The sequence below is a fragment of the Varroa jacobsoni genome, unplaced genomic scaffold, assembly GCF_002532875.2.
Source record: "Varroa jacobsoni isolate VJ856 unplaced genomic scaffold, vjacob_1.0 scaffold_641, whole genome shotgun sequence".
Lineage (NCBI taxonomy): Eukaryota > Metazoa > Arthropoda > Arachnida > Mesostigmata > Varroidae > Varroa > Varroa jacobsoni.
The window spans coordinates 845,136-857,277 of NW_019213543.1; the positions used below are offsets into that span (position 1 = coordinate 845,136).

The window sequence follows — 12,142 nt, forward strand, 5'->3', positions numbered from 1 at the left end:
TGGAATAGCAGCAAACGAATGAGGTGTGCATCCTTTATTAGCGAAGTTCTGCTTGAAATCGGTGTCGATATCAAAACAAGTCGGGGTTTTTATTGTATGTTTTTGGTTGCCTTTTTATTTGTTTAGTGCTTAGTTGTAAATTGACCTATGTCTCTCTCGGTACCGCTTTGCGCCTCGTCACTTTTGCGTTGCCCTCGGGGCGCCTATTCGAATCACAATGACATTTGCTACTTTCAATACGATGTTTGTTGGGCAACTGCACGAGTCATAGATTCGCAGGCCACATACGGGGTGATCTAGGGAGAGCTGATGGACTGTCTAAGACAAATGCTCCTGGTCGCTTTCCTGATAACACTTCTTTGATAGAAATAATATGATAGCAGTTTGCGATATTGGCAAGTCTAAAATAGAAAAAACTTGTATACAGTTAAAGGTTTCCATTAGCTGATTGAGGTGTGACAGAGCTTCTCGTCTCGGACGGCGTATCCTAACTCTACGAATGGCGGTGGGTACGCGTATTTATGGACTACAGAAACCGTAAACTAAGACACTTTATAGCGACGTTTTATATATCGCATGCAAAAGATCATAGTACGATTTCTAGATAAAAAAACTCTGATGAATAACATTTGCATTGAATTTGGACCAACTCAATGCATACTCGGTCTTCTAAGCTTCATGTCATCTTCGTAAATGTCTGCTACTTCATATTCCGCTCTGACCTAAAACTAAAATGAAATGCTTTAACATAAAATAGGAGATGCTAGTCAGCTTCACTTATTCGATGGGGTAACGGTTTGAGATGTTACATGAATTTATTTATCAATTATATTACCCTTGGATTACGGCGGACCAATCTTTGCGTTACGAAAGTTAATAAAACGATCAGTCAACTGTCTATTTCCAGTGTTTCCGGCACCCGCCCATTGATTACGACAAGCTGAACGTTGCTACTATGACTGTTGGTTAGTAAGTCTTTTTCAGCCTACCCAACTTCTATTGGCATCACTCTAACCATCCAAAAAGAAATAAAAACAGCACCTGGAGATCAATACGATCTTTCCATTTCCTTAAACATTTCTCCCTCAAAAGTCATTATAAATGGCGTCTGTACATGATCAGTTAGTGTGAGTCATACAGAGGGACCGGAAATGGCACTTCACCGCACTCCTTACGCCAGTCTTCGGGAATAAAAGGTTCGATCTTTTTCTTCCACACAGGGAGTTGACAGCCTGCAAGCGTGCAACCTACAAAGAAAGAAAGACCTCATAGCTCATAGAATTGACTCATAGCTTTATGCACTATTACACTATTACAACCATTCCTAACTACTATTGGTTATAGATGCACTGTACCAAACCGTGACCGTTGCTGATGTTTGCTACGCTACCTGGTGTTTGTATTAATGACAAGCGTGTACAACAGAAAAACGTAAACCTTCAAGGGTTTACCACAAGTGATTGTTATTAGTGGCTCTATCGCTATGCTGAAATTCACGAGAAAAGGCGCAGCTCACAGAAAAAAAATTAGATTAGGAAAAGCAATTCTTTAGCTATTGACCAAGCCGATGAAAACACATGACAAAACGTCACGACCTGCCTCAGGAAAATGAGGTTTATGTGAAGAAATTTTAAGCAAAAAAAAAGGAACAGGAGGTGTAACCTATCCATGACAGTTTAAAGAACATACCTGACACCAGGAGCGGCAGTAGTTCTCCAGTTTGTGTGTTGTTACGGAAGAACATCTGGATGTAAAATTGCCCAGGGGTACTCTCATGCAACTCGATAATAACAGCTGTAGATGATGGTACAGGGAGGCCATTGAAGACACCAAATGCGCTCAGGTAAGCCGCGATCAGAACATCGTGCTGCAAAAAGAGTAAACATTTGTTCAATTCCCAGTTATTAGTTCTACCATTAAGGCATGGCTTGATATTAAAAAATCAGCTGGTTTGGACGACGTTTTTGTCGGTAATTCGTAAAACGAAATATAGATGAGTTCTGGTTTTACATTGTAAGTGACTCGGAAGATCGTTTATTCGTCAAAATGTAGCCTGAAACAGGCGAAGCCTTTGCCTATCAGGCGCGAATCGCTCAGCATACAAAACCATTTTTCAAATACAGAATACCTGAACTAGTGTACTGCATCCCATTTGTATAAGACATAATAGGGTGGACAAGACGATCAGTTGCATTTACGTGGAATAGAAACTCTTTCAGATTTCTGCTTATGCCAAGAATAGATCATAATTCTATAAACAATACGGTCCAGCCATACGTATTAGACAAATCGATCCATGTAATCAAACGATATGGCTCCATCACTTACCGATGCATACGCGTAAATCTTGTGTTTCGGCGAGTTATTAACGACGTCGTCGAAGTGCATCACCACATCCTTCAGGAGAAGACCAGCTCGAAAACGAATCCTCTGATCCTGCTGGTAGTTGAGTAGGGTAGCATATTTAGCGCAATCCTCCATCTGTTTAAGCGTTTCGCTATCCGCCCACTTCGGAATCTTGAGCCCAAGGTTGCTCTCAATAGTGAGCGTATCGAGAAGATCACGCACGCTAACCCAATCGTTCATCTTCTTACCAGAGTTCTTCTCCAAGTTCTCCATAAGATCCTATCGAATATGGATATACCCATATACTACATTGTTATATATATACATATATAGAAAATAACTTTTCACTCTATGCTTGTCTTGACCCAGTTCATCCACTAACAAATTCATAAGAAACTCCTTATTATGTTTCCCCAATAGGATAGCATACAACTTATGTAGATAGACAACTTGAGTAGAATAGTAGAATGCGTGCGTTAAATTCATTTTCTCGCTTGCATCTCGCGTGCTAACCTTATATTTTGCCATGACCTCTTTGCCCTGGCCGGTGCTACGAAGCTCTTCAATGGCTTCGTTGTCCTTCTGGCAAGTAGCATCTTCGTATAGCATCTGCGGCGTGACACATTGAACAAAGAAATAATACATCATATATAGTATACTGATAGGTAAATATCGCTGCGTGTCCCTGCTCATAAATTGTCAGAAAGTGCCCCCAAAAACGTTGTAAGGCACTCGTAATGAAAGCCTGATTACCGATAGTGATACTAATAATAACATCACTTCAGCCAAAATTTCGTAGTAATAGCGGGGCGAAATGGGCAACTGGTTGTCATTGTTAGTTATTCTAGCTAGGATGGATCTTTCGTCAAGGAGATGCTTTCAGACTTTTACTGGACAAAGTGTACGGCCTTATCTTGAAGCACGTACATGCAGTTTAAAAGCACCATTCCTATTGCACTAAAAGGTTGTTGTTTACCTTTAACCATTTAATAATTAATATCGAAATGTGATTGCACATATGCATAAGTAATTAATAAACCAAAGAACGACACTAATTGGTTTAATATGATCTACTTCTGTATGTGGTGTACAGCTTAACCAAGATTTAGCTGCACACCATATACATACGTGTACCTAAATATGACCGTACCCCGTCAATGTCGACAGGCATGCTTGCAATCGGCACAGGCTGCCATGCAAGGCGAGGCTCGAACTTCTGATCGTTCCTAGGCTCGTACAAAGCGGCGACCATCGTCTGCATCGATTCAATGCAGCGGTCTCTTCCAGAACTACGGGCCTTAATTTCGTTCGTGTCAAAAGTCAAAAAGTCTTTGTATCGTATGCGGAGTTGATTACCCATTCTATACATATGCTTTTTGCCTTCCTGTAACAAAGCGAATAGAAATTAGGACCTAGTTAGAGACCGACGCCGCACGGAGGAAAATGTTCGCTAGGGTAGGACAGAGTAAGGAGATATCAGACAGTTTACGGGTATTATGGTGTGCACGTTTAGCCACTTCTAAATTGTCTAAAACCCGTTAGATTTCTATGGTCTGAAACGACGCATAGATGTAATGATACTATATCGTGTTTCCCATATCGATTTTTTAAATAGAAACGTTACCGATATTCTGATTTAAGTGTTCTTGGTAGACAACTAATTGTGTGCTTTGGCTATGAATGCCTACCTCCTCGTTACGTCATAAATTTCCTTTGTGGAGTCTTCGTAACAGGGTTCTGTGGAGAATCTCCTTTCGTGAACAAAATTTCAGATAATATAAATTACTTTCACAAGTATTATACGCATATGGATTGTTTTCATTACATCATGAAGTTTACACACGCTCAGCCCGGACAGCTGACCATAGAAATAGTCTAATCTTGTTATTTTTATGAACAAAGTGACGTCAAATGGATGGCTTTTCTACCCTGTTCTATCTGTTTTCTATTCGCCGTCAGCTCTTTTCCCGATTTTCATCCATAGCTTCCTTTCATTATGATGAAATGAAGATTCCGTGTCAACAAAAGTACCTTGCAAACCGCTAAACAGTAAAATGTCAATGTCTCGTTGCTACTTGCCAACAAATCTGTCATTTCATTAATTAGTATACAAGTATACTTCGCCATCTTTATAAGAACCAGCTGCTTTTCGTTCCCGTAAGGTTATTTGTCAATCTTACCCCATACATTTTTCGTGTGTTACATGTCGCACTGACAAGAGTAGGTATCCCCTCACTTTTGCCGTAAACAGCAGTCGATTCCCATCGTTTGTCTAAAGGGGATTTGAATAAAGCAAAAGGAAAAGCATCCCAATTTTCCATTTGGACGTTAGGGCTTGAATATATTTGAACGGAGACAGTTTTCCCGGACGTTGTCTCCGGGGAGCAAGCGTCACACCTGTCCCCTCGCTCCATTGACAAGAACTCTAGCCCGCCGCTCCGATGTCGAAGACAGCATGAGAAACAGCTTGGTACACGCTTATCGAAGTGGACGCATATAGAAAGACTTGAATTTTTTGAGCTGAGTGTTCAGAAGTGAAACAGATCCAGGGGGTGGCTGTGGGCGGAAGAAAAAGGAGGTCGGCAGATCAGAATGGCTGCCAAGGATATGCCGCTACTTCTGACTTACTAAAATTTCACTCGTAGATATCCCAAAAGTGAACACTAAAAAAAGAAAGAGAAGTCGAAGGTGCAAAATGCAAAACAACAACCATCGAAGACAGCATTGAGGTGCGGGATGTTGCCTTCATGCTCATTCACCGATGGAGTGAAGAGCAAGATATCTGAGGATATGAATCTGTGAAGCTTCTCACTAACGGGCATCGACGGTGTTACCCAAAACATCACAACTTCAAAGTGAATACGGCACAGCCTGTGTTTCACGGCATGCTCTCATACGAAATGTTAAGGGACGTATGTGGCATGCTACCATTTGGTAGATGTCAACGATTTTCGACTGCGACAATTTGCCATTGAACATTAGCGCTTCTACCTTATCAGAAAAGTGAGAGCTCATAACTGATTTATATAGCTCTGCTACGTAAGCTAGGTCAGTAAATTTAAAATCCTTCATTTCGATTAATTGGCAGCTTGTTCTTTCACTCTTTAGTAGAAATATCTCGATATTTATGCCCTATCTCGACCTATCTAATATATCTTCTATCGACGTAAAATCAAGCGAGAGCTCAACAAAAAGCGAGCTTTTGGGCTCATTCCATAGATGAGTTAAGTGTCCCTTTGCATTTTCCGTATTATGTTGCGGCATCAAAGATGACCGCATAACTTTTACAATCAACCCAGATTACACGGGTAAGAAAGGAGGCGCTACTTAGATAGCAAAAACGTTATCAATCAACAAACAGAGGTAAAACATTGAAAATGCATAACTCAGTCATTGCTGCCTCACCACACACCGCAGGGCCATATGAAACAATACTAATTTCATGACATTAGCGTAAATACTAGTACCTATCGTATAGTAGATGTTTCCGACCTTGACTTGGATCGTCAAGTGGTATTAACACATTAGACACTCACATAGTCCATTCGAGATAATCTCAGAACCAGTATTAAGAAGATCTCTATGGGTTCCGACCTCGTATCACAACATCAATACAGTTACCGCCATCATCCGACAGTTTATATAGATTGAATTAAATCTTTTGATTTCATTTAAAAATAATAGCAGTAATCAACCTTGTTCAACGTTTCTAGCTCCCTCTTATGGAAACAATTAAATTAACGGATTTAGAAAAGGGCAAGGCATATATTGTATTCATTGCCCTTGTCTGATTTACAAGCAAAGTATCTGCTCGTGGAATCGAATGATGCCACAGACCGAGCAAACATTGTTTTTGTGACTTCTCCTCTTTTTATTGTTATTATTATTGTTGTTATGATTGTTTTAGCGACTTCAGGCAAACAGCGCAACAATTATTACAGACGCACTTATGACATGCATGAAGCTTTTACGTACGAATGAAGACACGGCACTCCAAAACGTACCGTTTGATGCATGTGGATCTATTCTATGTGTGAAAACTAATGGCCGCAGTGTGAATATGGTTTCGGAATAAGACCATAACACTTGCAGGAAACATAGTAAAACACCTGGAGGTCACTTAAGAGATTACCTATCGGCGCTAAGCTTTTACAACGGAGTGACAATGAGTGTTTCGCAGGATGCTGAGGTCTGCGAAGAGCAAGTTGAAAACGATTGACTTACGATTGTGATTCTGCCGAGGCCCTCCGTGAACTCTGAAGGTTTATTCGGGTCCGTCGGATATAGCGCAGTGGGCGTTCGTTCAGCATGGCGGAACAACTGGGCAAAGTATTTCAAGTCAAGTAATAGTCAGGCTTAACATTTATAATAGTACGATTTCATTCCATTTTACACATTACTGTGGCTGAAACTTACTAAGCCATCTTTTTCCTTCGTTTAGAATGTTCAGGAACTTTGTTATCTATGTCTTTTATTAGCTACGAACTAAAACAATTATAATCGCTACGTAAGCGAAACTTACCACGTGAATCTGTCTTAGGCTCTCGCTATTTCGTAGGGTTTCTTTAAAGCCTTCTGAAATCGAGCGCAAGTCCATACTCTGTACTATAGACGCTGCCATCAAAAAAACACCTATTGAAATAGAGCTGTGTAATTATCAAGCCGGGAAAAAATCAGTTAGAACCAGCAAATAAAGTTTCAAACAAAGGAGCCTGAGGGCTGATGTCATGGTAATCCAGAAGTAACGTATTATATTTTTGGGCTAAATATGCCACATTTCGAAGATTGATTGCGTTTTCCTAGATCAGAACTAAATTATATCTTTAGTAAACGAGTCACCTTGTTATATGGCTCGAATACCGTGTCCATCTGATCAACGAATTAATCAGGACATGTCATCGGTTAGAGGTTCGAGTATCTCATTTTCTGCACCCCCACCGATACGCTTGGTGTTTTCAGCCGGCCAATCAGCTCAACAACACAGCCGAAGAGATCGTAACAACTATATATGTTCATAGCGTATACTCGAAACTAGGCAAACGAATGATTTGTATATTCTTATGCGTGTAAAATGATCAAACTCATAATGGTCTGAATACTGCGTTATGTCGATCAGCTGTAAACCGTATGCGTCGAATGAGGATTTAAAGCAGTCCAGTTTGGTCCGTATTATCGCGTTTGTCTATGGAAACACTAGCTAGATCGTACGTTTTACCTCATTTTGTAGAACGTGCTGTAGTAATCAGCTGCCAGCGGCTATGGCTACCATTGGCGCGTATGGCCGATAATGACTTATAGGGGACCGAGTGCATCCTGAGATCGCCCAGCAGGAATCATCTGCTGGTATCGTTGATAAAAGCCTTTCCATTAGAATGGTGGCGAGTGAATCTGGGATGAGCGAGTCTGCATGGCGGAAGCAGCAGCCCAATACTGGAAGAGTTCCAGCTGCTGGTGCTCTAAACGAGCCTAGATTAGCGTGTGTCCGTGATTGTTGTATGTTTGACGTATACCAGAAAGCCGCAGTAGCTCGGCCAATACACGCAGAGATCATGCAGCACCACACTCAAAGCAAGGCCGACTGCGTACGAGCTTGCATAGCGACTGGACCCGGTAGAGCGTCCCGGATTGTGGGAAATGATTAAACGAAGGCTCATTTTTTTCAGCGACCCGAAAAAATGCACTTTTCGTGTATAGCATGACTTACAGTGAATAGAATCAAAAATTCTATCTTTAATTTAGACATCTGATCGTACGTAATAAACTTTTTTAATAATCTAGCGAATTTGTTTAAGGACACGAATCTAGTTGCCTAGGTGACAGTAAAAAAACAGTAGTCAGGCTATTCCTTGCTTCGCATTGCTCAAATAGGCTACAACCCTGGACGTTTAAGCGTTTGATCCACTTAAAGCTTGACCTCCATTAACTTGGGCAAAGCTTCGTTATGATTAAACGTAAAAAGATCAGAGTCTATAATATAACTGTGCCTGCATGAAGTGCACATGAGTCTTCACTAACGATGTCAAAGATCCTCAGAATACACGAATCGTTCCGCTGAACGAAAAGCTATTTACCGGAGAAGACTTTCTTCCTTTAACAGTGCAATTTGGCCAGGTAGTCAACTGGTACCATCTAGTGCAACGATGAAGAAATAAAGCTCGTGAGGCATTTATTGTTCCCACAAATGACATTAGGAGCTCTTGTTTTTGAGCCTTCCTAAATTGTCGACTCGCACCGAATTTCAATTCCATTTCAATACGCTGTTCAAATAAAGCCGCTAATCTAGTTACAAGAACAAGAAAGATACAGAAACAATTATATATTTATGAACTGTTCGACTAAAACTTATAACAGTAATATCTGAGCTTCCAAATGGCGTTAATTGGCTTCGTCGCGCGGGGCGATTGTTGACCTATATAGCCCAGCCTCTGGGTCACATAAGCCCTCCCTGTAAAGGTTACATAGATCCACAGTTTGGATGTCATGGAAAAGGGGGCCTTTGGATGGCACATTCGCACAATTTTTATTTCCTGAAAATCTTCGTTCTTAATTAAATTAATTTTGGTCCATACAGCCCTATTACGTCTTCCTGTTTGTCTTACTCTATGCCTGCACGCGTCAGGATCCAGGTTCGATGAACCTAACTTGCACATCTTGCATATGTCTAAAGTTCGATACGTTCCTAGACAGAATACTAGCTTTTGCCCAAAACATCTTGTGGCCACTCGAACTGACTATAACGGGTAATAGAATAGTACATTCCTCAGTGGACTGCAGATGGCCGATACAGAATTCTGATAGGTCATCTATTGTTATCGACCCGAACGTCCAGAACCGGGTCAGCTGGGACTGCGCAAACTAACAAGTACGCTTCCCGTACATTTACCATTTTTCTGGCTGAGATTATTTCTAACCGCAATAACCCAATTGACCCACCGTTGCAATGAGGAAAAAGTGTTACCACGTAGATTTCTTGAACCTGGTTGCATATTCCATAGAACAATTTCATGATATAAAATGAGTACGTGGTTGAAATAGCATGAAATATTTGAGAAAATGGTGTACCTTATTACCAACAAATTGCCTGCGACGCGCCTTCTAATATACTATAGAAAAAATCCGAAATAGGTTCGTTATTATATGGTGTATTTATTATATTCGTTATTATATAGTATAGTATAGTATAGTATAGTATAGTATAGTATAGTATAGTATAGTATAATTAAGATTGCTTTAATGGTTGATAAGGCTAGGTTTGCCGTATTAGTTTTTAACGTCGACGTATTATTTATATAGCAGCGATATCTAAAGCTGACGCACCTTGACGGACCTACTGATATATAATTGGGGTGGTGTAGCAGAAGCAAAAAGGCATTGATTTTCTTACATAAATCGCCCACCAGGATTGATCTGTTATTGTCTGCGTAGTAAAAACTCTAGGAATGAGAGACCCGCCCAACACGAGCGTGTATTCAAAAATGAACTGTGGCCTAAACTAAATTAAAATGGTGCAACGTAAAATGTTTGAAAAATTTTAGAATATATTTAAAAAACGGTAGTTGATGGAAACAGAAAAACAAATAGTGATTTGAGACACCTTAGTAAAGTTCGTAGTTTAATCACATATAGCCTGTCAGGCATAGATACTTTAATTAATAATTAATCAGTATTGTTCATTCACGTATGCACAAAAACATATTTTTGTAAAAAAAAAATTGAAAAAAAAACGAAGCATTCTGATCTTCATCATACATCTGTTAACGTAGCAAGAAGGCAACGTGTGAAAATAGGTGCAAAAAATTGAACAATCGCTTGCAAACTACGAAGTAACTCTTCTGGATATTTTGGTTCCACTCTGTATAATTAGCTATTACAAATCACACTTTAAGGCGGCGCCCAGAGTATTCACTACAAGTCAAACGACTTTAAAGAACGAAATATCACAAGGAACTGCTAGGTTATATCTGCGGGCCGACTAGGCAAAGGGTAACAATTTGCCTCTTAGCTTCTGCCAGCCTTTTTGTCCTTAACGCTTTTCTCGATTGGTTGTAACGTCATAACGGCTAAATAGCTAAGGCTAACAGGTGGTACAGGCCATCGCAAGCACCGATAGAGCAATTCTATTTTAGGCCTAACCTGCGAGATTGGTCGTTGATAGAAGTGCGCCTAGTGCAATATCGGCCACACTTTTTAGACTGGCTGTATGCTGCCCTTCAAACGCAAAACAACAATTGCGGAAACAAAAGTTATACAACGAAGGGGTGAAATTTTGCAGTCAACAATTTTTGAAGTATCTGTGCGACCCACCACAACTGTGCTACATTGTTTGCTCCAAAAAAGCAGATACAGGATTCACTATTATTATTATTATTATATACTCGTAAACTAAGCCGTTTCTCATATAGTGTCTGGACGGCATCTTTGTGCATAGGATTTATTGAAAGCTTTGTTTCGGAGTCTAAAAATGGAAAGGAGATATTTTGCTGTTTTCCACTGAGACCCGCTAGCTGCAGGTATTCTTAGAGTTATCCACTGTAAAATATCCTCCAGGTTTCTATGGTGTTAGTAATGTCGGCCCTAGCGGGGGTTGTAGATGGTATTCCATTACCATGGCCATCTGACCCGATGCCAAGGAAATCGCTACCCGACGAATGGAAAGACAAAGAAGCGCCGCAGAAGCCTGCCCACGGGTAGCGGGTAATTGGGGTACTATATAGAGGCCCTTTGTGTGCGTGACGCTGATGGTTGCAACGGAGTTAATCTTTTACACGTGTCATCCTTATGAATCATTACCGTGTTTTCACTATGAGAGTAACTTGTGGATGATCAAGCTAGCAACAGCAAACCAAGGCATCATAAGGTAAATTTACTAACTTTCCATTAGAGACGTTTGATCTTCGTAAATGACCAACCAATTTCGTGATTACGTGGATAAAAAAAAAATGAATAATACCTGCAACTTTCGACTACAAGAATCCCTATATTTAAATAACAAAACAAAAGCTAGGATCACTATCACTGCATTTTTTCCTTGTACTAGCCTTAATTTAGGCTACATGGAACCGCGCGAACGAAGCTGACGGTTTAGCCGGCCGCAACTGAGACAAACCACCCGCGTATCGAAATTCATGCGTAGACAACTAGGCATTAGATACATTTAACAAGCCAATTAAACACTAAGTTTTACGATCTGTATTGGCGTGATGCACTATTTTAGACCGGTAGCACTCTTCCAGCACAGAACGAAGCCCTTCCACGCTACCTCGCATATCCCAAGGTTCAGTGAACAGATTCGTTTGTGGGGCGTATTTAAATCAAATTATGACCAAATTATTATTTTTTTAATCGTGTATATATACGTATATATATATATATATATATATATATATATATATATATAAATAAATAAAGTGTAAGATCAGTGTTGCCGTAAGTTGTCGTAGTACTTTGTAGTACTGCAAAGATGTTCACTAACCCGGGGGCAATATTGCTTAGCCGACACCTTACCGCGTCACCTGCAATGCTAGATATCGTTCCGAATAATTCACCATAGGTCCATTGTGGAATTACGGCGGCTTCCATAGGCGTTTCATGCACGGGAAGCCGAAATGACGTTCGAATATACCAAGTCGACAGCTAACGGTAAACATTTGGCAGATCCTGATGTGGAAGCCATGAGTGGCATTTGCAATATCTGCTTTGAGATGGCTGTAGTTCGTTCGAGTACTGCCATCATCAGTCACTCAAGTGTAAACCCTTTTTTATTTAACGGGTTGTAGTTAGGACCGGCTATAGTTGG

General features: G+C 40.4%; 2 protein-coding genes across 8 annotated transcripts in view; one reads left to right on the top strand and one right to left on the bottom strand.

Moving 5' to 3' along the window:
- LOC111262263 (lysosomal acid phosphatase) overlaps positions 1-12,142 on the bottom strand; it is a 14,081-nt gene continuing 1,939 nt past the window's right edge. The window contains exons 1-8 of one of the 6 annotated variants that reach the window (XM_022836401.2): positions 7,562-7,660; positions 6,869-6,978; positions 6,571-6,666; positions 3,497-3,730; positions 2,860-2,955; positions 2,329-2,625; positions 1,690-1,867; positions 1-1,247 (exon numbers count right to left, since the gene is read on the bottom strand). In XM_022836401.2, coding sequence (XP_022692136.1) covers positions 1,123-1,247; positions 1,690-1,867; positions 2,329-2,625; positions 2,860-2,955; positions 3,497-3,730; positions 6,571-6,666; positions 6,869-6,967 — 1,125 coding nt within the window. In that variant the 5' untranslated portion in view covers positions 6,968-6,978; positions 7,562-7,660 and the 3' untranslated portion in view covers positions 1-1,122. Of the gene's footprint in view, positions 1,248-1,689; positions 1,868-2,328; positions 2,626-2,859; positions 2,956-3,496; positions 3,731-6,570; positions 6,667-6,868; positions 6,993-7,185; positions 7,329-7,561; positions 7,661-12,142 lie in introns of those variants that run through there. The other 5 variants (XM_022836399.2, XM_022836400.2, XM_022836398.2 and 2 more) reach the window with 5 other exon arrangements.
- LOC111262264 (uncharacterized) overlaps positions 10,591-12,142 on the top strand; it is a 21,886-nt gene continuing 20,334 nt past the window's right edge. For both annotated transcript variants that reach the window (XM_086968998.1, XM_086968997.1), the window contains exon 1: positions 10,591-11,203. In XM_086968998.1, coding sequence (XP_086825124.1) covers positions 11,085-11,203 — 119 coding nt within the window. In that variant the 5' untranslated portion in view covers positions 10,591-11,084. The remainder of the gene's footprint in view (positions 11,204-12,142) is intronic.